The 26,422-nt window shown below is 41.7% G+C and overlaps 2 protein-coding genes and 1 long non-coding RNA gene across 3 annotated transcripts; all 3 read left to right on the forward strand.

The window, feature by feature from the left end:
* Positions 1 to 4,478: 4,478 nt before the first annotated feature.
* On the forward strand, positions 4,479 to 7,203 carry LOC104954344 (ankyrin repeat domain-containing protein 10-like). The gene is made up of 4 exons (XM_010781438.1): positions 4,479 to 4,756; positions 5,601 to 5,753; positions 6,052 to 6,143; positions 6,764 to 7,203. Exons 1-4 carry the CDS (start codon positions 4,499 to 4,501, stop codon positions 6,783 to 6,785), a joined length of 525 nt encoding a protein of 174 aa, XP_010779740.1. The 5' UTR covers positions 4,479 to 4,498; the 3' UTR covers positions 6,786 to 7,203.
* A 178-nt stretch (positions 7,204 to 7,381) lies between these two features.
* Positions 7,382 to 20,948, forward strand: ddx4 (DEAD (Asp-Glu-Ala-Asp) box polypeptide 4). The gene is made up of 20 exons (XM_010781448.1): positions 7,382 to 7,413; positions 8,091 to 8,308; positions 8,930 to 9,004; positions 15,217 to 15,258; positions 15,494 to 15,538; positions 15,634 to 15,648; positions 15,759 to 15,809; positions 15,928 to 15,966; positions 16,041 to 16,076; positions 16,163 to 16,207; positions 16,302 to 16,444; positions 18,066 to 18,218; positions 18,292 to 18,446; positions 18,570 to 18,699; positions 18,802 to 18,968; positions 19,049 to 19,194; positions 19,421 to 19,520; positions 19,595 to 19,865; positions 20,486 to 20,581; positions 20,663 to 20,948. Exons 1-20 carry the CDS (start codon positions 7,382 to 7,384, stop codon positions 20,738 to 20,740), a joined length of 2,037 nt encoding a protein of 678 aa, XP_010779750.1. The 3' UTR covers positions 20,741 to 20,948.
* Positions 20,949 to 22,415: 1,467 nt separating this feature from the next.
* LOC104954345 (uncharacterized) lies at positions 22,416 to 24,238 on the forward strand. Its single transcript, XR_799326.1, has 4 exons — positions 22,416 to 22,587; positions 23,291 to 23,346; positions 23,423 to 23,498; positions 24,165 to 24,238. It is a non-coding gene; the product is annotated as an uncharacterized lncRNA (long non-coding RNA).
* The last annotated feature ends 2,184 nt before the right edge of the window (positions 24,239 to 26,422 follow it).

The following is a 26,422-nucleotide window of genomic DNA, read 5'->3' on the forward strand; positions in this document are numbered from 1 at the left end:
ACAACACCACACCAACACACACACACACCACACACACACACGACAGACAGCACACGACGCATAACCACAGAGCACAGGTATTTTGGGAGGCTGCGAGAGTGACAGGCGAATTTGGACCTAGAGGGTTGTGATGGGATGAGTACAACAGCATCAGCCCACACACACACACGGTGCAGAGGACTGCACATCAGCCAGCCAGCGTGTGACTGTGTCCTCTCTGGATGAAGCATGCTCCAGCAGAACTGCAGGCTGCTGGTCCCAGAGCAGAGCAGAAGTCTGCCTGCTGCTGCAGCTCTGCTCCACCCTGCCACACTGGCTCTCAACTGAACACCTCTCCTACACACACACCACACACACACACACACACCACACACACACACACACACACACACACCACACACACACACACACACACACACACACACAGACACACACACACACACACACACACACACACACACCACACAACACACACCACACACACACACACCAACCCTTTAAAGTCCACTCATTGATCTGTCTGTTGTGTAAAGTATTGAATCCGTGTGACACTGTGAACAACATCACAGTGCCTGCCCCCCCCCCACCTCTCTCTCTTTCTGACATTCAGTCTGCCCTGCCTCCAACCTGGCCTGAAGGTGCCCACAGTCCTGCCGCAGCTGGTCCTGCTCCTGCACAAGGTGCTCCTTCACTACACACACGCACGCACACACAAAGCACACACAAAGCACAAACATGACAACATGCTAGTACTAGTGCTGAAAATAATACTCTAATTACATAACCTAAATATATTGTTCATTTGACAGTAGTGATAGGTGGGTACAGAAATAAAACCACACTTTGAAAACAAATATTAAAGGTGACCTATCATGCAAAATGCACTTTTGTACATTTTTTCTACATGAATATGTGTCCCCGGTGTTCCAGGGAACTCACCAAGTGTCAGAAAACACAACCCTCTCTCTTTTCCACCATACCCAAATCTCTAAAAAAGGGGCTGCAACGGATCTGATACAGAGTGATCCAGATTTGAACACTTCTATGACGTCACAGAAGTTGCGCTACGGCTATTGGGCCAACTCCACCAATCAGGAGGAGACAGCCACGGACATTGCCGTTCCAAAGCGCTGGAGATGCTGTAGTACATATTTCAGTTCACCAGATGGTGCTGTTCTCACAGAATCCGAGCATGAAAGACAGTGTTAAATTGAGCGAAATTAGGAATGGCTAAAATGCATGATCTGTTTGGTATTTTGAAAAATGAAAAGTATAAATATGCCTTATATAGGTATGTTATTAATGTTTTTGAAGGAGGATAGTCTGGAATGAGCAGGGACTCAGAGTGATATACTTACATTTTTAATGAGGAGTAAGAATATGTATCCAAATATATAAATACATTTCTGTACAAAAAGGAAATGAGGAAGTTCCCTGATGTCCGGCTGCAGCATTCCTACAACATACTAAATTCCAAAACGACTCACTGTGGATGGAAAGATACACAGACTGACTTCAAGTCAATTTATTCAAGACAGTTCTTACAGAACAGGAACTTCTGGTAACAGTTGCCAATAATCATTCTACAAATGTCACCAGTATTACATTTCATGTTGCCGATTGCTTTAATTAGTTCATTGTTAGTGCTGTTCATCATTCACATGACAGGTGCAAATCACACCAATTCTACTTTTGAGACCAAATGTCTACATTTTTTAGATGCCTCAGAACAACCTTTTTTTTTTTACACTTAACAAACCAAACAAAAATTAACTAAAGGTATTAAATAAATGTAGTGGCGTAAAAGTACAAATTTACCGCCAAAAGTAAAGTATAAGTACCTCAAATCTGTACTTAAATACAGTATGAGTAAATGTACTTAATTACCCTAAACCTCTGCTAAATTTTAAAGAGAGGTACAGCTACTTTATGAAATATATTTGTTAATGTTGTGTAATGGCTATCCTTGGAGTTTTTGGTCTAAGAGTAATTTACAAACCAAGCGGAGGTGTCTACACTGAGTTCACTTATACGTACTAGGGGTGGGCGGATCGATCCGAAAATATCGATACTTCCGATATTACGTTATGTTTCAAAATATCGATACTAGAGCCAATAGGATCGATACTTTTATACTTTTTTTCCCCGTCTCCTCTACTCGTCAATTTCTTCAAAAGACTATGTGCAGACAGTCTATGGTGCAGACGAACACAAGTATATGCTCTTTTCTTCTCTCTCCACTGCTGTCCTCCTCTCCTGGAGGCTCGCGCACGCGCAGCGCGCTCCCTGCTTGAACGCCGATTATCAAGATGACTGACGGCAGCCAGGGCAGCAGCAGCCATCGACTCGCGAGTGCAACAGACACACGCGCATGATGGCTGAGAGAAAGAGGAGCTTTGTGTGGAGCAATTTCACAACTGGCAATTCAAACTTAGCGAACTGTGATGTGTGCAAGATGACAGTTCGCTACTCTGGCCACTTTGTTTTGTTATTTTTCATGTTTGCACTTTAAATTTGCAAAAGTAAAACGCTTATTTGTCTATACAAACTGTCCTCTCTTTATTCATGAAAATGAATTCAGATTTAGTCTATTTATGATGATTTCAGCTCAAAAGTCATGTCATGCAGCTCTCCCCTATATGAAAGTGCATAAGACGCTTTTCATTTAAAAAAGTATCGGTATCGGCGATACTGGCCCTGAAATACTTGGTATCGGATCGAATCCAGATTGTGTGGTATCGCCCACCCCTAATACGTACCTGCAAAAAACTAAAAACACTTTCCCCCACATGCAAATGGTGTTTTATGCCGAATGCAATCTATGAACAGTAGATATCTTACTGTTCATTTGACTTATTTAATTTATTTAGTTCCTCACCTTCCTCAGCTCTGTAGTAAAAATGTATTTCTTAAACACAAGACTTATGTTATTTGTTGAGTTGTGTTATTACATTCTCATAAATGTTTTACACAATTTTCAAACCATGCGTTGTGTTTGTTACGCACTTGTTTGAGCTGTTCGAGCTTTATGCAGCATCCCAATCAGATCCCTGTTGAGAACTCTGGGCAGGAACTCCCTCAGCTGCATCACTTCTGTGGTTAACTTCTCTAAATCACTTTTCCTCACTCTGACAAAACCATCCTGAAACGAAAAGATAAAGCTCAATGTATGCTTCAAAAAAGAGTTTCAGATAGTATGACCCATATAAAACTAATCTGCACAAAACACAGAGGTAGCATCATATCATCTGTATAAGTTAGTAATAGCGAGTCATTCATAACAGGAGATAATTAAAGAACGGTCTGGACTACAGTTAGCAGTTTTACTTCCTTCTCATTTATTCATATATTTAGCAGTCATTTTTACAAATAATGATAAGATATAAGAAACGTTTTTGAGTAAAGCAATAACTACAAGATAAAATGCAGACCCAAAAATGACCAGTTGAATTGGTTAATTGCAGAGGTGGAAGAAGTACTCAGGTTATTACAGGTTATTCAGGTATAATGGTATTCAGGTATTATAATAATATTATTCAGGTAAAAGTAGCAAAACTACAGTAATGAAATAGTTACAAGTAAAAGTGTTGCATTCAAAATTCTACGGTACAATTGTAAGGGTAGAAAAGTATAAGCATCAAAATATAATTTAAGTACCAAAAGTAAAAGTAATCCTTATGCAGAAAAGCATATTTAAGCACCAAATATATATATTTGTAATTATTTTTATTACAATTAATTGTGCAATGTGTTAAAGTGATGCTCTTGTTAAAGTTGGGATTGTTACTTAATAAACTACTGAAGCTTAACCTATAATAACATGTGAAAATGTATGTGTGTTGATTTATATTGTTTATTAACCTAAATCTTCTGTAATGTTAATATGAATGTAGTAAATTAAGTATAACATTTGCCAACAAAACGCGTTGGGGTAAAAGCATATCACTCAACACTGAAAATACTCAAGTAAAGTACAATTAGGCTACCTCAATTGTTCCACTTAGGTACAGGAGGCTACTTGAGTAAATGTACGTTACGTTACGATACGATACCCCACTGGTTAATTGGTTACTCAGTTTAACAGCTTTCATCAAGTGCCTCTCAATGGTTCAAAGTCACTCATTGATTCAGAAAGATGGACCTAGCCTGCCCTGGGGTGTGTGTTGTAGTGGAGAAAATATTGAATTGCATTGATTTGTGGCAGCATTGTGGAATGGAAAGGCCAACCATAGATTGAACACTGTTTCTATAATTAAGTGATATACTGTATACCTGTTTCTTCGAATTTTTCTTTGCGCCATGATTCAGAGATTTCCCGCCCAATGATGACGCCATCTTGTGGTTGGTGTTGTCTTCTTTTACTTCTGCTGTTCACTTTTCCATCAAATGCCTCCGTGTTCTCCGTCACACTGTCAGACTCCAGTCCGGGTTTTGTGGCTCCCCCGCCCCAAAGAGCAGCTTAACGTTATCTCCTCTTTCTTTGTGTTTCCTCTTTAGTATGCTCAGTACTCTGAGGGACGGGGAACACCGGGGATCAAGACACTTTTATACTTCACCAATGTCTGGGGGACTACAAGCCGACTTCTCCAATGAAGAAGGCTTTATCAGCCGGTTTCCCGTCCACCGTGCTTGTCGGGATGGAGACGTCGGAGCTTTGGTTTCCCTGTTCCAGCAGCTCTCAGACCCGGCTCCACTGACGGCTGAGGACCCGTGTTACGGATGGAGCCCCTTACACTGGGCTGCTCACTATGGCCAGGTAGGGATTACCTCTAAATGACTGTCTACATTAAGATGGACACATTCATAAGTAGTTCTCATTTAAAGTTAAACTATTCCGTGAACAACGTGTATTCTACATGTACTTAATAGTTATACTAAAAAGTACTTAAGATACTTTACTTAACTGCAGTCAACCTGAATTGCGGTTTCTTCTCGTAATATTTTAACCATAACAGGGCGGTGGGTGGTTTAGCATGAACCGTTTTTAAAGGTGGATATTTTATGTATAAAATGTGCTATCAGCTTTATTTGTATAAAGTCTATGGCGCACCAGAAGCAGCCGCCTTTTTTTTCTTTTTTTCTAGTCCGCCTCTGATACAGTTGTTTCACTGTACGTGTACAATAAAGTTCGTGGGCGGAAAAAAACAAAACAAATAACTTAAAAACATTTTCATTGGTTCCAGTCGAGCCAATCGGTAATCAGGCGCCAAAACAGCCCTAGGTAAACAGAAAAAGTTATATTTCCTGATGTCATTCTCTTACACATCCATGTGTCAAAATAATAATATTACATGTAATATATAGTGCTTTCTTTGTACTCAAATTTGCATACCATTTATTACATTATTGTAGTTCTTCTTAACCCAGTTTTTCTCAGATGTCTGAGTTTTAAATAAACAGCCTATGTGTCTGAGGTCTGAAGAGTGCAGAGGAACAAGGCCAGTACAGTTGGTTGTGTGTTAGAGTTGCTTTACCTGCACACAGTCAGGTACCTTCCATTGTTCTTTCACAGTTACCCCCATGATGTGTGATGTTTTTTTTGTTATGTTCACCATACCCATTTCAATAGTCTCATTATGGCCATGTGTGTTGTGTTTCAGCTTGAGTGTGTGATGCACCTGGTGCAGCGGGGTTGTGAGGTGAACACAGTGACCAGCCGCTTCCAGCAGACCCCCACACACACGGCAGCGTTCGGAGGACACCCCCACTGTGTGCTGTGGCTGACTCAGGCCGGAGCTGACGTCAACATGCAGGTCAGTCAGCACCAACAGTATATGAAATTAAGACCAGATATATAATACCACCATAAATAGCAACAGCATTTTCGGGTCTTGTGTACCTTTGTTATTAATGTTTTATTATCTTTGCTTTTAAATTAGTGTTTTTAAATGCCATTTTATATATGTTAAAGCACTTTGAATTGCCTTGTGTTGAAAGGGGCTATATAAATAAACGTGCTTTGCCTCTCCAGCATGTCTATAGTGTACTGTTGTGCCTGCTACAGTTATTTCCATAATGTGTTTGTCACGTACACCTTCCCTGTGTCTTCAGGATCTCGTAGGTGAGGCTCCCATCCACAAGGCGGCTCGCTCAGGTAGTGTGGAGTGTATCCAGGTGCTGCTGGTAGCGGGGGCTAAAGCACAGTGAGTATTGTGTGACCTCTGCTCAGGTGCTGGGGTGTAACAGTTCCTATGTAAGCGTAATGCTAACTTCACATTAGCTGTTTGGGAGGGAACTGGCCACACTGGTTTACTTCTATAGTCATCAATTATATTTGTAACCTTCTTCATGTAACCATTACACTTGAAGCCTTTGGTGAATCCTATACCCACAGAGTGTGTGCTCAAATGTGGATTTCTTTCAAAAGTCAAAAAGCAGGTGTGGGCTGTGGTCACTTGCTTCCTTAATGGATCAATATGTTCAGTCTCTTGGTGTTTCCTTACAACTGGAGTACAGTGGAGCACACTCTCCTCCAGTATGGCTGACTAAAGCTGTCAATCACAAGAGAAACAAGACACATCTTTAGTTATCACTCCCCATAATAGTGGCCCAAGATTTCACAGAGAAGTCACTATTCTGAATAAGAGTTAACTTATAATAACATATCTAAATTAGACCATCTTCAACCGGGAAAGTTCTGAAAAGGGCTTGGTGTTATCGCCTGCTGAAAAAAACCCGTTTCAATTGTTGATCTCTGCCCACAAAGCAGGATCTGAAGAGTATAAATATCTATGCTGATGTGTTATTGGCCCTTCCCTTCCAGAACAGCTCAAAGTGGACGTTAACATCTCATATGTCATGTGATGATGTAGAGAACGTGAGCCAATGCAGAACATCTCATGACACACGGAGGCAAAGGCAGTGTTTCCACTTAGAGACAAATATGAACATATCTATAATTGTATAATAAAAGTGTAACATCTGAATCATTCTCATCCTTAAACACACATCACAAAAACTGAAAGCGTGAGAATGAGATCAGTTCAGTTTTGTACAACAAGAAATTTGAGTTCTTACTTCCACAGTAGTCTAATGATAGAGTTGATCTGGTAAATGAGCTTTTCTGCCTCATCAGTGAAGAGGGCGAAGCTAGTCCAACCTGTTGCTTGAGTCTGTTTGATGTGTCCTGACATGTTACTTATTAAAATGATTATTAAGATGTACCTTTGGCTTCCCTTTTTCAAACTGCAAACACCCTGCACGTTCTGATGTTTTACAGCTATTGAATTTGAACTCGATTTTCTTGAGTAATCCCCGAAAAGAGGCAGCAATCGCAATAATCTCAGCAGGACCACATGTCCGCTCTACACTCTCTGCAGCCGCACTCTGGCCAGGTACTTCCTGCAGTGATTGGTTGAATCATAGTCATGTCCTGACCTGCATGCTTACTCTGCTCACACAGAGGGAGGGAGTGTAGGAAGCCTAGCCTCGGGGGGGGGGGGGGGAGACATGTGCATTGTTCAAAATACTCATTACGTACAGTAAAAATACAACTATTTCTTAACATATACACATAATCTTTCACATAAGAAAAATGTTAGTATAGAACAAAAAATGATATTAATATTGTTAGAATATTATTAGTGTTTCATAATTCATATTGTATATGTATGTATATAGTTTTTTTGAGAAAGTGAAGAAAAAAAAACATTGTCGACATTCTGAATCTAGTATATCCCCCCATCACACACACACACACTCTCATTCGGTAAAAAAAAATGATCTAACATTTTTTTATTAACCTATTATAAAAATACTGGCCTTCCTAAGATACTGTCAAATAAATTGTAATCTTTTCTTGTAAACTGTTTAATGTAGAAGTAAGCCACATTCTATAAGAAGTGAGATATAGCAGCCAACCAGTAACATTTAATCATTATATATATATATTATAATATTCTATTAATTCTGTGATTTATTATTTTAGTCATGTATTCCTAATGAGTGTGTTGCAAGGGGAGATGTTGACATGCTTTCAGCTGTCTCCCTGCTCTATAAGAACCTCTGACCTCCAGTCTTCATGTGATCTGTACTGAGTGTTAAAAATGGCCGACAGGAAGTAGTTTGTCTCACTTCCTCTTCCTGTTCAGGTTAAGGAATGCCAGTGGGCAGACAGCAGCAGACCTGGCCCACGCTCACGGCTTCCTCGACTCTTTCTGCTTCCTCTCCAAGACCAAGAAGCTGCTGCAGCTGCACGTGAGGGGGGGGGCGAATGGAGAAAGCCCCCCCTGTGGTCCGGGCCTGCTCAGCAGGAAGAGGCTACTGACAGCCGGGGACAGCAGGGACCTGAAGAAAGCCCGGGGGGACAGTAAGACATGACTCATGTTTTAATGCACCAAAAAACTATGAACATATTAGCAAGAGCACGCCAATGTCTGCACACGTTCCAGAGCGTGAACAGACAGGGAACTGAATAACAAGGCTGGGGCCCACAGACCATCATCTTCAAGTTCCATATCCTGTTTGGCCGTGGCATATTTTACACAGGCTGCTTTGTATCAAATATCAAATCAACAACTACACACACAGGGTATGACATTTCAAGGCATGAGGAATATGAACCTCAGGTGGGGGGTTTGTGTAGGACCCCATCACTCAGAGAAAATACATTCCGCATCTGGAAGGTTCTGAATCAGAAATCAGAATACCTTTATCCGTCCCACAGAGGGGCAATTTACATTTGTTTTAGCAGAAAAGAGCCAAAAACAGCTAAATGTTAACAAAGAAGCATGCATACAAAAATATTATAAAAGATTAAATACAATTACAAAAATTACACAATTTACAAAATACACATCCTGGAAGGCCTTTTCAGGAATTTGTAATAAAAAACACACCAGCCAGCCTCAAAAGCACTCACATCCCATCATCCCAGTGTGATTCAGGATACTCACTGTGAACAGCTGTGTGATGTCACTTCCTGTTGCAGTGCTGGTGCAGATGCCGGTTGGAGGTGAGGATCTGGAGAGCGTTACCATGGAGTCCGTCCCGGAGCTCCTCTCAGGTGGGACCACAGCTGTTTTCTAATTATAGAGGATGCTGCACAGTTGACATCATAATAAACACAGTTGCTACCTCCTATAACTTTCATTATCCATTCGTCTGCCAATAGTTTTCTGGATGATTCCATGAAGGGTTTGGTGTATTAAATGTCCGAAACATACATTATATATAACATCTAATGACCAGATTTTGTGTTTCAGCGGCATATGAACACCCCCCAGCCCCCAGCAGCCGTCCCCTCCCTCTGCCCCCCGCTGAGCCCACTCAGCACTCCTCCGCAGACATGTGTGGCTCGCTGCACCTGAGTGGCTCCCCCAGCAGCTGCGTGTCTCACCGGCCGGCCTGGGGGGGGCTGAGGGGGGCCGACTCCAGGGACTTCCTGCACTACGGACACTACCACGGCTTTGGAGACACGGCGGAGGAGCTGAGTGACAGCTCCCAGGAGCTCAGATACAGGCAGGGGGCGGGACACCTCCACCCACACTCATAGAGGGGGGGGCTGCTCTTCAATAAGCTTAACTGGCACACATGTGATCACACGGCCAGTCACTACAGACACCAAGCACCCGTTCACCTGCAGTTCCTGTTACTACATGTCCACTTCCTGTCAACTGCATCACATGGTCTTCATCAACAGCTGGGACATTTACATATTGTAGTTTTGATATAGTCATCATAGGACAGACACTCAAACATCCAGGTGTTTACTCCTCTCTTAGTGCTGCAGATAGATATAACAATCTTTCAAAAGTGGATACAAGCACCAAAGTGTCTATCCCTCTGGGGCCATTCCAAGATAACTCATTTCCAGCCGAGGAAAAAGTATTTTACCGCTGGATCAATTTAGGTGATTTTGGTATTGAATTGCAGTCAAATGCACTCTTTAGAAACTTCTTCAGAGCTTTTTTGTGTCATTTTAAAACACAAAGTGTTAAAATGTGGAGCTTATTAGAAAGAATTCAGATGTATGTTAGGCTACCCAGTTTTCCATTGGCAGATTATTTAGATTTGATAGCTCACACAAGCTTCTGAGTGAATCCTGTCGTCTGAATTTGGTTTCTACGTGGTGGAAAATGTATGAGTTGACACCGAGATCATTTAAATAGGGCTAGTGAAAGTGATTTTGATCAAATAATTACATTTCCAAGTTGGCGGCCATCTTGGGTTTTTGAGCGGCTAACATGTTTTCTTTCCAAACGTCAAAGGAGTTTATGTGCCCATTTTAGAACTTGTATCCACTTTTAAAAGCATCATCAGCACTATCAGTGTCCCTGTGCACGGCTAATACCTGAGGAACATTCTGGCAGTGTGTCCCTGCTCCAAGCTGCAGTTTGTTCTAGGCACACGCTGTTTCTGTAAAATGAAGGTGTGATGGTGCTAACAGAAACATCCACTGCCCCAGTTTATTTGAATAGACCACGATGCCTTTGTTTCCAGCTCCTATAATGTAATAATGCTGAGAGCTGCTGTAAGGCTGCAGTTTCTCTGAATGAACTGACCTGAAAAAGCTGTTTTATTCCGTCTCAAATGTGTCTCTGCTCCGGGACAACCAAGGGCTTTAAGGGAGTGGACTAAGTGTTAATGCATGTGGGGTGTGGGTGGGGGGTCCTCCAGCAGCGAGCATCACCTGCACTCTACCAAAGGGAATATTTAAAAATCATTTGTTATTTATGTCTTAGAGCAAATGAATGTCTCATTTTATAGCGCTTGTAGTATTAGGGATTTTTTGGGATTATTGTAACATGCTGCGTCTTTTTGTAAACTGTTTTATACTTGTACTGGTTTGACCTCTTTTGTATATTAAAACACGTTTTGCAGTTTCATAAAAAGGGTTCAAGGTGTGTGTGTGTGTGTGTGTGTGTGTGTGTGTGTGTGTGGGCCAGGGTTCTCCTCATCAGGTGTGTTTTCATGGAATGGGAAAACCTTGATATTTTGGTGATTATTAAGTTGAGCTGTTGAGTTCAATTAACACATTAGCAACCAACAAATAACTGAAATGATTGAATTAGAAATGTACCAATCAGTTTCCTTTTAGTGATATCATACAAAACCACATTATGAAGATGTATCAAAACCAAATAGTGACGTTTCTAATATTGAGAGGAAGTTGGCAGCCAGATGTTTGAATAGATTTCAGACAAACAGCGACATTAAAGGCAGAGTTCACCCTGAAAAATCTCAAATCTTGGTGCTCAAAGCCGCATTAAAAACGATATTTAAAAAAACTCCAACAGCACTGTCTCTGAAAATACTCCACAGAGCAGTTTCATGTGGAACTACTTTTTTTCTCTTCACCAACCGTATCACTGCGCCTAAGGAAACAGGCATCTTCCCATGAACATCTGCAGGTGCAGTTTGATAGGAATAAAATGTGTCATATTCAGTAACTAGGTCATTATTTCTGGGAAGAGACTTTGCTGTTTTTTCAACATGTGTTTTTCTGCCGCTTTGAACACCACAAGCCGACATTTCTACGACCAACACTCGGCAACTCACTAACTGTATCGATAAACCGCACTACTGATTTTAGGGTGAACTGTCCCTTTAAGAAACGTTTGAATGAAGACAAGAGGTGCTTTAAGAACTCCAGGAACAAACAGAGCTGCCTGTCCTGTCTCCATAAGGATGGAAATCAAATCCAGGAAACTAATGAAACACGCTTTACTTCAAATCTGAAACATCATTTATTATAAATATTAAAAAATGCACAATAATATAGAGTTAGAAGATATTTAGAGCCGAGTGTGCGTCACCTCGCCCCCCCCCAGGTCCAGCTGAAAGGTCCTCTGCAGGCTGGCGATGCTGGCGTCCAGCGCTGCCAGCCCGTCCCTGAACGCAGCCTCCGCCCTGCTGTCTAAGGTGGAGCCGGACCTGCTGCTCAGATCAGAACACACGGAGGCGTCTGCGTGGGATGGGAGCCCCCACCCCCCCGCCTGGACCTCATGTGGACAAAGTGATTGGTCGGTCAGGGTGACATCAGGATGGGATGAAGTGTCTCTCAGCGGGACTGAGTTGTCCCCTATCTCTGCAGACACAGGCTGACCCAGGGACAGCAGGAAGTGTGTGATGCGTTCAGGGGGGGGCTGCTGTCTCTGCTGCTGTGGGAGGAAACAGGCTTTGGTCGACTCCAGACTCTGAAGAACCCTGAAAAAGACAGAGGAGATTATACCCTCACTCACTCTTTTCATTCACTCATTATATATACACACATATATATATATACACACATATACATACATATATATATACACACACACACACACACACACCTATTATAGTTTTCTCTCTCTTCCAGTCGTTGCTGGGCGAGTGAAGAGTACTCAGTCTTCTCTCGCTCACTGTCCCGCAACCTGCTTCTAGTGGCCTCCAAGTCTAAACACACACAAACAACATAAAAAAAGAATATTGGATTAAATGACTTGGTCTTTTTATATTAAATCTTAAGTGAATTATAACTGCCATTGCTTGTAGAGCCCCATTATTACATGTGTGTCTTCATTTGTCTGCAGCAAGCAGGAGAGATAACACGTTTTCTACCAGTGGAAAGAGGTGTTTTACTAATGTTGATGTCTCACAGGCCTTAAACAAGACATTCACAACAGGACACAGAACTTCAGAGTGATTTAGGTCCTCTCTCCAGTCTCAGAGCACACGTCTCCACCTGCTGTAAGGAGTGTGTTCTCGTCCTCTCTGTCCCTCAGCTGGCTCTGGGTGTCCCTCAGGTCTTTCCGTACTCCCGTCAGCTCCTCCTGCAGCTCCTGCAGCCGGGACTGAGCGCCGTCCAGCTGCTCCTGCAGAGAACACACTGTGGAGAGGAGCAGGGGTCAACCAGAGGGCAACTCTTACTCCACACACACACACACACACACACACACACACACACACACACACACACACACACACACACACACACACACACACACACACACACACACACACACACACACACACACACACACACACACACACACACACACACTACCTGCAGAGTTATTGAGGGGCTCCATGCTGTGTAACGCTGCCTTCTCCCTCTCCTTCAGCTGCTGGTTCAGAATCCTGACACGCCTGGAACACACAATGTCTTAGTGAAGTTGTTCTATGAGTTATTCTTCATGTTTATTATAAGTGTGATTGAAGTCAGTTTTATGTCAGGTACTGTGTAATAAAAGACAGTAGGTACCTGCGGAGCTGACAGTTCTGGTTCTGTACTGATGAGAGGTCCACTGCAGTCTGCACGGGACCCCCAACATCCATCAGCTGGGAGGACAGGCTCTGCTCCAGATGACTGAGCAGCCTCTCGGCTGCACTACCTACACACACACAGACACACACACACACAATATTGAATTACATGTGTCATGACCAGAAACTGTCAAACTGTCAGACAGACACACACCTTGTCCTGTGATCAGAGCCTTCAGCTCCTCCAGCAGATTCTGCACCATCTTTCTCTCCCCGACGCGCGTGTCCTCAGTAACCATAGCAACGTGCCCCGTCTCCATCTGCGTGTTTGGCATCACGACGCTGCAGGTGTGTGTTTGTCTGACAGCCGTGTGTGTGTCCGTGTCTCTCACAGGTACACACTCCTCCTCTTCTACATCACAATCTGACAGACAGGATGTGGGCGGAGCTTCAGAAGCAGCCTGAGGGTCAGACTGAGGTGGGGGGATGGAGGTCTGGGGCGGAGGTGGAGGGACGGAGGGGTGAGGCTGGGGTGGAGGGGTGGTAGGCTGAGGTGGGGGGATGGAAGGCTGGGGTGGAGGGGTGGAGGTCTGGGGCTGAATTGGAGGGGTGGGAGGTCGTAGATGCAGGGTGGGGGCTTGTTTCTGAGGGGGGCGGAGCTTGTGGTAAGACTGCAACGCAGCAGCTGGTCCTGTCTGTTCTGGAAGTAGAGCAAAGGGGAATATGGAGGCAGATATTAGTGAATGTCAATCAATCAATCAATACAATCAGATAGAAAGTTCATAGAGTCACTGCTATCGCTTGAGATGTAGTGAGCGTGTCATAGTCGTGATAGTCCTGCTCCGTTGAAAAGGTAGTCATAACAACATATACATCGTACAGTCACCATTCACGATCAATGAGCACTCCTTTGAAGCAATCCGAGTTACCAGAATGATCCAACTCAAGCAGAGCTCACACATGAGGATAATTCATATCTACGAGCTCCTGCGGCTGCTTTATTAGTTATATTACTGTCGCTTTACACAATAATAGTATGCATGACTGTAATGCTTCAGCACTATCTAAGAAAGAGTTTTACAAGTGTAATAAGTACAAAGGTAGAAGAAGTACTCGGACATTGAAATGTCCGAGTACTTCTTCTACCTTTGTACTTATTACACTTGTAAAACTCTTTCTTAGATAGTGCTGAAGCATTACAGTCATGCATACTATTATTGTGTAANCCTACCAGTTTCACCCACTGTCTCTGCCACCTCCCTCCATGCCTGGTTCCTCCGGTTTGTATCCCGGTAAGTTATTAGCGAATGGTCATAAAGAACCGGGTGGTTTGCTACCGTAATTTCTCGTTTGGAATATGAGGAAATAGCTGCGGTCTGGCTCTCCCAGCTTGCACGCGGTTTGATTGGCTAGCACTTGAACTATCAGATTTGCATAAATGGGATTTGATTGGCTGACGCTGGCTACTCCGGCGTCCGGAGACGGACCACTATGCTACCCACAATTCAGTTCGGCGAAAAGCGAGGTGACGTCACCCCATTCAAAGTGAATGGGCAGACGCGTTGGAAACTGTTTTTGAAGCTGTCGAAGCTGTAGTGTGGACTGGAAAATGCACCTTGAAAATGCTTGAAAAGTGCTTGAATTTCACTTTGGAAAAGGTGTAAGAACCCTGTATATTGATTCTGACTTTTCTGCATCCAACTCACAGATTTATCATTAATTTGAGAAAAAAGATTATTAATTGAACCCTTTTTAGAAGGGAAGATATGGTCATTTGTTCTGGGAATGTCATTTTCGAGCCTGAGACCTGAAAAACTGGTTAAGTCATCTTAACTGTTTACAGTTGGACCTTTACTATAAACTCAAGAAAAATACCCCCTTAATGCTCAGAGGGGAGGAAGTTTAATTCAATAGGCAGGCAAACTCATTTGGTGATTTGACCTTTGGTTTGCAGAGACTGGGTAAGCACTAACAGTATTGAGCAGTGGCTCAGTCCTTGTTGCCACTCATCCTCCAATTTGTTATTTGCAGGTGGTGGAAATTCAGAAGACGGGAGTGGATTTAGAGGCAGAGGTGAGACGTGAATTGAACCGAACAGTCAGTGCATGAGCTGTAGTTCACAAGGGGTCTTCAGGAGTTGTAGCATTTATTCTACAAGAAACATAGATGATCAGAGGCGCTTGTTTGTTCTCTCAACCTCCATTGATTGTTTGAGCAGTTTGTCAGTTGACAGATTTCTATTGCGATTGAATGCCTTTGATGCGTGTCTAAAATACTTTGTGTCCCGATGGTATGTTTATCCTTTCAGGCGGTGGAAAAGGGTTTGACAGGGCGGATTGCAGTGAATCCAATGGTAATTATTGATATAAGTTTAGTTGTAATTCTGCTTAATCGTGTTTCTCCGAATGAATCTAACCAAAATAAATGTGTTAATTCTCTATTTTCCAGGAGAGGAAGGTGGAGGTATGTTTTTCTCTCTTTTTTAGCCCCATCAAGTTGTACATTATCCCCAAAGAGTAATTGTTTTATCTTCTTACTGTGAATCTGATTTGAATATTATATGCTCTGAACAGGGTTCGGAGGCGGTAGCCGAGGAAGAGGCGGCAGAGGAGGTTTCCGACAAGGTACTTATGGATTTAGTCATAATGTGGAAAAAGGATATTTAGCTTGAAGTTAGTTTTCTAACTGCAAGTTATTATGTAATCTTAATTTGAAGTGTTACGGTTAATGGTTGTGTTAAAGGTGGAGACGATGGACCCAGAGGAGGAGGCTCAGGAGGAGGTAATAAAGCAAACGGTTCACATCCTAAAGCTCTGTCTTTCTTGAGAAAGGTCCAATATGTCGTTTGTTTTCAGGCTACCGAGGGAGAGATGAGGATTCCTTTACTCGAGGTAGTAATAGTGTTTTGATGATTTTAACCAATTTAGTTGGGAATTGAAAATGTCTGTGATGTGACTGACATCTTAACCTAACACAGGCGATTCTAAAGATCCAGAAAAGAAAGATGGCGAAGAAGAAGAAAGTAAGTAAATGACCTGAATGATATTAAAGTGTTCTGCATTATGATAAAGGTTGTTTGTTTTCTGAACCACAAATAATTTTATTTTGTATTACAGGACCAAGGGTGACGTATGTTCCTGAAGCACTCCTCGAAGATGAAGCATCCATTTTTGCCCATTATGAGAAAGGCATCAACTTTGCGAAGTATGATGACATCACAGTGGATGTCGGTGGAAGTAACCCCCCGCCGGCTATCATGGTGACTAAGTGCTAAATAATGAATTAATTGAAAAACAAACGCTCTATTTGTAGTAACTGGTTTGCATTGAGCAATTAAAGACGCTTTGGTAAGTGGTGATGAATAGACATTTAACATTATATCAACTTGATTTTGTACTCGTAGTGTATTAAGCTACATTTGATGGATAATGATGTTAGTAACATGTTTTTATAATAGTACGTTTTGTGCATGTCTACACATGCTGCAAAGATTACAATTTGCAAAATGCAAATGTCTTCCCTCGTGTTTGTTGGTTTTAAGGGATAATTGTTCAGGGTTCCCGCGGGGTCTTAAAAAGTCTTAAATTTGATAATCTGAATTTAAGGCTTTAAAAAGGTCTTAAATATGACCAAAAAAATGTGGAGCGTTAGCTAGTGCAGCAGCTCCCGCAACAACACCGGGGGAACTCCGGGCGACGTTTGGGTCTACGTCAACCCTAAAAGCGGAGGTGCTGTAGACGCTAAATACCGTAGCTAAACACCAATCATACAACAGCAATGATGAAATAGTGTAGCCAAGGCAGCAGAGCTCTGAATATAACTCTTGTTACTCTCTCACACACACACACACACACACACACACACACGGGCTGCTCGATTATGGCAAAAATCATAATCATGATTATTTTGGTCAATAATTGATGTCACGATTATTAAATACGATTACTCATTGACTTTGAAAACATCCATTTATTGAACTTTTAAAACAAATAATAATTTGAACCGTATCTTTTTAACTGTTGATTACCCTGAACGTATAATTCAACGGAAAAACCAATACAAAAATAAATTATACATTTAAATAAATAATATCAAAATAATAAATACCAATAAACAAGATCAACAAATATTTGAGCGCACTTCCACAAGCTATTTAACATATATAAATAAAAATAATTAGATCAAATATGTTGTAGTGCACTGTCACAACCTAGCAAAGCAAAATTCAGTTTTTTTCGATGTTTTCGTAATTGTGGCAGGCCAAAATCGTAATTGCGATTAAAATACGATTAATTGCACAGCCCTAACACACATACACACTTTTTGGCTAACACAGTTCTGTACTGTTATGCTGTTATATTCATTGTTCTTATGTTGAACATGAATACATTTACTTTGTAAGTAATTATGGGACGTATTTCTTCTTTCATAGCAATTTTCCTTCATACTTTATTGCCGTGAAATAAGTCTTCAATTCTATTCAAAGTGGTCTTAAAAAGTCTTACATTTGAGTAGGCGAAACCTTCAGGAACTCTGATTGTTATTTGTTTTCCTAACAAGGAATCAGTCCACAGTGAGACTGAGCTGACGGCTGGTCAGACCGAAATAAAAAGCACTTGGTTTACAAATTCGTAAAATCATGATATTTGAATAATCCACAACAGCATTCCACTGGATTCCTATTTCTACTTTGAACCAAAATGACTTTACAAATGATACGTTCAGGATGAGCTGCCAGCTCCCTGGCCTTTCTTACAATACAAATCTGAAGGGTGGAACTCCAGCAACCTTTTAGATGGACTTTATTGTTGGCAAAGAATATGAACTATTGGCGTGTGTTCTGTTTTCATCTTTTACTGATTGAAACCTTTTTCCTTCAGACTTTTGAGGAGGCAGCATTGTGCGAGTCACTTAGAAAAAATGTCAGCAAAACTGGTTATGTGAAGCCCACCCCCGTTCAGAAGTATGGCATCCCCATCATCTCTGCTGGCAGAGATCTCATGGCCTGTGCCCAGACTGGATCTGGTAAAACGGTGAGAGAAGAGAATGACTTCCTGACTGGAGTTAGCTTGTCGATACACTTTGAACGTATGTTTGTTTCTCTAGGCTGCTTTCCTCCTGCCTATCCTGCAGCAGCTGATGGCAGACGGCGTGGCAGCGAGTTCCTTCAGTGAGCTGCAGGAGCCCGAGGTCATCATCGTGGCCCCCACCAGGGAGCTCATCAATCAGATTTACCTGGAGGCCAGGAAGTTTGCCTTTGGGTATGTTTCCTCTAACTTTGACTAATATTCATTATAACCTTAAACGCCTTGTAACACCCAGCACAATTTCAAATGCAGCCCACACATTAAAGTTTGTTTACTCGTGTGCTCTGACTGTTGTAGGACATGTGTGCGTCCAGTTGTGGTTTATGGTGGAGTCGCCACTGGACACCAAATAAGAGACGTTCTGAAAGGGTGCAATGTGCTGTGTGGAACACCTGGGAGACTGCTGGATGTCATTGGAAGAGGAAAGGTAAACTGACGGATGTGTTTCTCTGAGGTTGACGTCAGAGTTGCACAGTCTATAGTTGTCTATACGTTTAAACTGTATCTGAATGTTAATGGTGCTCCACAGATTGGCTGCAGTAAGCTGCGGTACCTGGTGATGGATGAGGCTGACCGGATGTTGGATATGGGCTTTGAGCCTGACATGCGTCGCCTAGTGGCCTCGCCTGGCATGCCTACCAAAGAGAACCGGCAGACTCTAATGTTCAGCGCCACCTTCCCTACGGACATCCAGAAGTCAGTCCCTGATCAAACACCTCTTCACTGTACAAGTGAGCTTTGCATGTATAAAATGGAAATGTTTGTGTTTTTTTTAGGTTGGCGGCCGACTTCCTGAAGACTGACTATCTGTTCCTGGCTGTGGGTGTGGTGGGCGGAGCCTGCAGTGATGTGGAGCAGAAGCTTGTCCAAGTCACAAAGTTCTCAAAGAGGGAAAAGCTGCTTGATGTCCTCAAAACAACTGGTAAAGCCTCTGAACTATTTAACAGCCTCTTGCTTTCTCAAATTTGGAAAATCTCTCTATATTAGAAAGGCCAATGATTATTAGAGTTGTTCCAATCCGTGTGGACTTTATGTTGCTGACTAGGTTGTTCGCAGTATTGCTTCCAACAGGACTGAATAATGTCTTCACTCTCAAACTGAACCATGAATAGGCTTTTCTTAGTCTGGATGTTGATGGTTTGTTGCAGGAAATGAACGCACCATGGTTTTTGTGGCGACCAAGAGACAAGCTGATTTCATCGCCACTTACCTGTGCCAAGAGAATGTTCTGACCACCAGCATTCATGGGTAAGTGATGGTTACAGATGTCTGTATCCACACCTGGTTTGAATGTGGATATGATTGTATTTGTTTCCCCTCAGTGACCGTGAGCAGCGGGAACGAGAGCAGGCCCTGGCAGACTTTCGCTCCGGCAGACGGCCAGTCCTGGTGGCCACCTCTGTAGCTGCCCGGGGTCTGGATATTCCAGATGTGCAGCATGTGGTCAACTTTGACCTCCCTGATAACATCGACGAGTATGTCCACCGCATTGGTAGAACCGGTCGCTGTGGGAATACTGGGAGGGCCTTGTCCTTCTATGACCCAGAAGCTGATGGCCAACTTGCCCGCTTCCTCGTTGGCATCCTATCCAAGGTAAAACACCTTGAGAATTAACATTCATACTGAGGGTGTTTTTGCAGAATAACTTCAGTATAGAATTGCTAAAGGCAGGCACAAGAATGTATAATTCCCCCTAACATGCTAATAACTAAGAGCACAGGAGTAGTCTGTGTGCCTTTTTAGGGCTCCGGATATTCGGTAGTAATCAGCAGCGAACCGCTTCAACACATATTTCAGGTTTAATCATGGCATTCATTTTGTTATTCTACAGTATTGTTGTTTTATAGTTATTTGTTAATGTATACAACCCAATTTGTGTTCTTTGAAATTGAAAAGGATATTGCATTGTGTTTGTTACTTTCGTTGCAGTTATTTTTTTATGGACAGGGTTTTATTTTGAAGGAGAGTTAGCGCTGTTGACAGGAAGTTGTTGCTATGGAAAAAACGTGACAGAGATTAACGGAGAAAAGTCATATCTACATATAAAGAAAATTATAACGTTATAAGTGTTGGCACCCCCTGAAGAGGCACAAGCTCTAAAGTTGATATTGGATATTTCAATAAATTCAATTAAGCCAAAAACGAAGAATAACTAAATTGAAACCCGAATAGTACTCCAACTAACGGATATTTGGGTTGTCTTTGATTGACAGGCCCAGCAGGAAGTGCCCTCCTGGCTGGAAGAGTCAGCGTTCAGGGGCTCCGGGTCTGAAGGCGTCAGGGGCTTCAACTCCACAGACTCCAGGAAGGTGACTGCTTTACATTTCCATCTTAGAACGTTTGTTATCAGTTTAGCTTTCTGTCCCAACCGTGTCCTCATGTGTCCTCAGGGAGGATCCTTTGCAGACAGCGGAGCAAGGAGCCAGGCCGCTGCTGCGCCAGCTGAAGAAGAAGAAGAATGGGAATAGAGAGACATTTAAGCCAAGCACTCAACATTGACCTGAGTTATTTTTCTTTTCATGTGTTCAGCTTGTTGTAGTGTTTTTGAAGTTTCTCATAAGTTCCTTTTAATGGAGTTAAAGAACATATGTCATATGTCTGAATTAAAATTCCAATGTTATTACTTATTGTTTATCACTGCGGTCAAGAACCAATAAATAATATTTGTTCAAAGCCTACACTTGTTGGAGTACTTGATATTCATAACATAATTTCATACTTTTAAATAGTCTTATCTGAAAGACCAAAGTCCATTTTATAGATGATATTGTCAAAGCTGCCTAATGTCAATTGATCAATAGCTTGCAAAGGATTATAGGACACGGCTCGGCAGAGATCTCACAGCTGCACAAAGAAAGCACCGACATATGGCCAAGTATAATAAAGAAGTATAAACATGACCAGTGCAAGTGAATGAACTAATGAATAGTGATGCATAATAGATCATGAGTTTTGCAAGGCCATTTCAGTTCATAGGAACATGAAGCGTCTCAGTGACAGAAGAGTGATCATAAAATCGAGGTCGCAAAAAACAACACAGCTTTTCAAACAGAATACACGCCCTTCAGAAACCCAGAGTTTTGTGTACTGTGGGATGTACTCTGAGACGCTGTGGTGTAATACATTACATTGTGTGGCAAAACGGTAAGATGATGTTTACACTGTTCTTCAGGGAAAAGGACAAAAATAGATGGTATATTGCATTTTAAGATTTAGAAGATTGCAATAACCACGATTTTATTCCCAACACAATGATTGTATTGTAGCTCCTGCTGACAGGTTTGCTAGGCTATGGTAAAGTGTCAAGTCCTACATGTATATCATGTTTATTAATGCCACTTTTAAATGACTGAGTTGGTAGTGTATTGAGTTTTTAAAGTAAAGTAGCCCTAGTACATTTTTTAAGTGCTTTGGTAAAAGTCCTGCATTCAAAGTACAAAGGTATCGGCATCAAATTTATATTTAAAGTACCAAGTAAGTCAAAGTACTCATGCTTATTATCCCATTTTAGAATCATATTGAGTTTCTGGGTTACTTTTATGATTATTGATGGGTGGTTTTTTTAATCATGGTGAAGGTGGAGCCAATTTGGATTAGATTTGTTTATGTACTACTGCTGGATATCTTAACCTATAAATATGTCAACGTTTATTTAATAATTGATTTATGGTGTATTAGTTGTCTAAATCTAAAGAGTAACTAATAACTAAAAGCTTTCAATTTAATGTAGTGGAGTAAAAAGTACAATATTGGCCAAATGTAGTAGAGTAGCAGTATGAAGTAGCATAAACTGATAGAGCCTATATAAGTGATTAATGAATGAACATGGTTAGCGTTTAATCACCGGACCTGGGGGGACAGTATGGAATGCCATTTAAACCGAAATTAAATAAATAAATACATAAATAATTAAGAGAGAGACTGCACTGACCTCTCACCTCTTCAATCTGGCTTTTAATGTGTGATTATTTGACTTTAACTATATATATTTATTTGTTCTTTTATTTTCACTATATCTGTAAAGCGTCTTTGAGGACCTGTAAAAGCGCTAACAAAATAAAAAATATTATTGTTATTATTAAAGCTCTGCACCGCCCTGCGTCGTCTCCATAGCAACGCCCACTGTTCAGATTCTGATTGGACCGCTGCTGCGTGTTGTCTGTTTAAAACTTGGGCTTCACCCGGAAGTTGGAGCATAACATTGTGCGTGCATGTAAAAACAAACAATACAGAATAGTTGAAATAAGTGTATCTTCTGTGTTTGGCAGCAGAGTGCAGGAGCTAGTTCACCATGAGAGGAACAGCTAAAGGAAAGGTATGACCGAATAAAGCTAAACTGAACACACAAGCGCGCCACCTGTTAGCTTAGCTTCATCAACATATAACTACTTCGTGGACCACAACATAACACTGCTACACAAACGCACACCCTTCACTGTTAACACAGTTAGCACTGTTAGCAGGGGGCTCTTCTGCAGAGGACATTGAAGTTGAAGCTAGCTGTTGTGTTCACATTCTTCACTAATATGTTTGCATTTATTGTAATAACCTGATATACATTACTGCCAAGTGAGCTGGGTTCGGAGGGATACTTTAAAACCTGTACAAAATGTAACATAATCTAAGAATCGCAAAATACAATGTATGTAACCTGGACGTTTTGTTATTGAGTGTATAAGAGTAACTGTTTGTATCCTGATGACTTCATCCCGTTACATGTAATCTGTTACTCTGCATGCCTGCGAGCGAGTTCCAAGGTTTTAGAGCTGTGCTTCATATTATGATGATATGATGATGATATACAGTAAATGTTGAATATACATAATTCAAACTTCTAAAAGAGATGCTTTCATTGCTAGTTAGATTAGTATCATCTGTCTCTCCAGGCTGCAGAGGAACTAAAACAAAAGCTATTTTTTAAAGCAGAAGTGCTGTCAGTGGTTGGTTTACGCAGGTAGCTCTGACATCTGACAGACCTGGAATCAGTCCTCCAGTTTAAACAGGCGTGTGATTGACAGGTGGTGACGTCAGGGAGGCTGACCGGAGGAGGCAGAGTGCAGCACTCCAGGAGACGGTGAGAACACAAGCTTTCAATCACCTTTTTTACTGTCACTGCCCATATTTCTTATATACACGTATGTTCCTTTTAGCACTCCCTCAAACCCAGGAGCAGCAGTCTGCGCTGAGCCAGCATATTCCCTATACTCCACAGACTCTGAGGACCAGGTGAGGAGGGGGGGCTTGATGGGTACTACACACATGAGAGGATACTTTGGGATGAACATGGGGATACTCTAGATGTTCTGATGGAAGCTTTTATAAGAGGTGTTATCCATATTCAGTGTGATAGTTTCAGTAAATGGTGGTCTGCATGCTCCAAGCTGGCAGGGCAAAGTCAAATACAGCTGTGGCAAACTTTTGAAAGAGAGGCCAACCAAAGAATGTAAATAAAAAGTGAACACTGTATTTTCCCAGTCTCACCATGACATTAGACAGATAGAGTCTATATTTAGATATGTTTCCAAAAAGGGACTGAACCCTTAAGAACACAGGAGTTCCTGTTCTGCATGACTTTACTGTTTGACGAATCAAAACTAACCAAAGTCACACACTTACACAAACTAACTGACCTATCAAAAACTCCTCGTTTAACCCACTTCACCCTTCTTACTACTCTAGTGTGCTACAGGAGTCATTGATTTTCAGAAAGGCTTGAAAACATGTGACACTGCCACACCACAGAGAGGGTATGGTGTGTGATGTAATTGAATGAGGTCAACGCCATAACGGGCATAAAGCTAGCAGACTAGCAGCAAGTGTACAGATGCTGACGTGGTCTCCCCATGGTGGTGGTTAAAGTGTGTGTAGTGACGGCTGTGTTCTGTCCCTCAGGTCACCACTCTGCACCGGGGGCTGGACCGCTGTGCTGCCTTGCTCGGGGGCATGCTTCAGGCTGAGAAGGCAGGTCAGAAGGGTTTTCATACAATGCTTTGTTACAAGAAATGCTCAAACTATCACTTTATTATTTGATCAACATGTATTTTTAAAGCAAGAGACCGTGTGTGTGTGTGTGTGTGTGTGTGTGTGTGTGTGTGTGTGTGTGTGTGTGTGTGTGTGTGTGTGTGTGTGTGTGTGTGTGTGTGTGTGTGTGTGTGTAGTACTATACTATATATATATATAGTAGTACGTAGTAGTAGTANCACCCGGTTCTTTACGACCAGAACTATTTACCGGGATAAAAACCGGAGGACCCAGGCATGGAGGGAGGTGGCAGAGACAGTGGGTGAAACTGGCATTGTATGCCGGGGGGCGGGACATTCATGTGATTGGTTGTTGGTCGCGGCACTCGAATAAAATCCCCAAGCTTCAGACACGCCCAGCTCCAAGCGTTTTTTGAAGCTGTAGTGTGGACGGGCCGTTACAGCTGTTGTAAATTACATATTTATATACACATACTCAAATGATTATTTCCCTACCTCACATTAAATCAGATGTTCTTTATGCTATAAACAACCAAATTTGTGTTTCGTGATCGCCTTCCTCACGAGGATGAGAAATTAAAGAAAAGAAAACTAAGTTTAATATTTCAAAATGAGTGATCTGTACGTAGACTGGGCATCCCATATAACCTAGCTGAGCCGATATAAAACAATCAGCCAAATAACTTTTCAATACATTATTGATTACTATTTTTGAGGTACTTTAAGGTTGGCAGTTTAACTATATTTTGATAATACTTTACTACTTTTACTTGAGGAATGCAGGACTTTTAATGTGACAGAGTATTCCTACACTCTGGTACTTCTACTTTTACTAAGTACAAGATCTGAATACTTATAATTTCACTACAAGATCTGAGTACTTGTACACTCAAGTACAATATCTGAGTACTTATTCCACCTCTGGTAGTTTATTAGCCTGAATTGTAACGAGAAAAATCATGCAGAGCTGCATAAAAATAGACTCACAATGGTAACAAGTGGAAAATAATATTTACAAATGTGTACAATGATTTGTAGGTAATTTTGACTACTCAAGACACCTGACTTATACATCTTCAAAGGAAGACTGGGTTCAATCTACAATTACATGGGATTAAAGCAAGATGTAGTTTTACTTGTATAATACTTCAATTTTATATAAAAGACAGTTTGTTTTCATCTGTTTTCAAATAAACAAAGTATTGGTTTTCAGAATATTAAACTTGTTTTGGCAAATTCAGATGATAAATACAACTTTGAAGCTTGGTACGGCATAATTACAAGCAGAGAACGGAGTAGCTTGACGTCACAGCAAGCATAACAGCCGGTGTTTCTTGTGAGTGTTTCCCCGGGAAACAAACGTAAAAATACACAAACACACTCGCGAGCTTCCCCCAGACCAGAAATACAAACGAAAATGTGTATTCGGGTCAATGTGACTGATTTCGATAGAGCAAGTCACATTTGGTTTAGGCACGAAACATACTACCAGTAGAAATACATTGCTTTCAAAATCACTGTGAAATGCCGTGAGTGCTTCATCCTCTGAACACCACACGATGGCGACTGTAACGCACGTAACATAGGTACGCTCCTCTGAAATGATTGTCCCCTGCGCCATCGTGTGGTGTTCAGAGGATGAAGCACTCACGGCATTTCACAGTGNTTTGTTTAAGCTAACGTTAGCGAGCTGAATCGCGAACTCGATTGAGGGATAATAATAATTGCAGGGGACAATCATTTCAGAGGAGCGTACCTATGTTATGCGCGTTACAGTCGCCATCGTGTGGTGTTCAGAGGATGAAGCACTCACGGCATTTCGTGTTATAGTCACGAAATATAATCTATTGATTCGACACAGAGCGATTTTGAAAGCAATGTATTTCTACTGGTAGTATGTTTCGTGCCTAAACCAAATGTGACTTGCTCTATCGAAATCAGTCACATTGACCCGAATACACATTTTCGTTTGTATTACTGGTCTGGGGGAAGCTCGTGAGTGTGTTTTGTGTATTTTTGCGTTTGTGTACCGGGGAAACACTCACAAGAAACACCGGCTGTTGTTATGCTTGCTGTGATGTTACATGAGTCCGTTCTCTGCTTGTAATTATGCCGTTACAAGCTTCAAAGTTGTATTTATCATCTGAATTTGCCGAAACAAGTTTAATA

The sequence above is a fragment of the Notothenia coriiceps genome, unplaced genomic scaffold, assembly GCF_000735185.1.
Source record: "Notothenia coriiceps isolate Sejong01 unplaced genomic scaffold, NC01 NC01_scaffold00023272, whole genome shotgun sequence".
NCBI classification, from domain to species: domain Eukaryota; kingdom Metazoa; phylum Chordata; class Actinopteri; order Perciformes; family Nototheniidae; genus Notothenia; species Notothenia coriiceps.

Excerpts from the sequence above, each read along its gene's own strand:
- LOC104954344 (XM_010781438.1), top strand. The coding sequence starts at position 4,499 with ATGCTCAGTACTCTGAGGGACGGGGAACACCGGGGATCAAGACACTTT. Across the intron at positions 4,757-5,600 it reads GGGCTGCTCACTATGGCCAG|CTTGAGTGTGTGATGCACCT; the intron begins GTAGGGATTACC and ends GTTGTGTTTCAG. Across the intron at positions 5,754-6,051 it reads GAGCTGACGTCAACATGCAG|GATCTCGTAGGTGAGGCTCC; the intron begins GTCAGTCAGCAC and ends CTGTGTCTTCAG.
- ddx4 (XM_010781448.1), top strand. The coding sequence starts at position 7,382 with ATGCTTACTCTGCTCACACAGAGGGAGGGAGT. Across the intron at positions 9,005-15,216 it reads CGTCCCGGAGCTCCTCTCAG|GTGGTGGAAATTCAGAAGAC; the intron begins GTGGGACCACAG and ends TGTTATTTGCAG. Across the intron at positions 18,219-18,291 it reads AGACTGGATCTGGTAAAACG|GCTGCTTTCCTCCTGCCTAT; the intron begins GTGAGAGAAGAG and ends TTGTTTCTCTAG.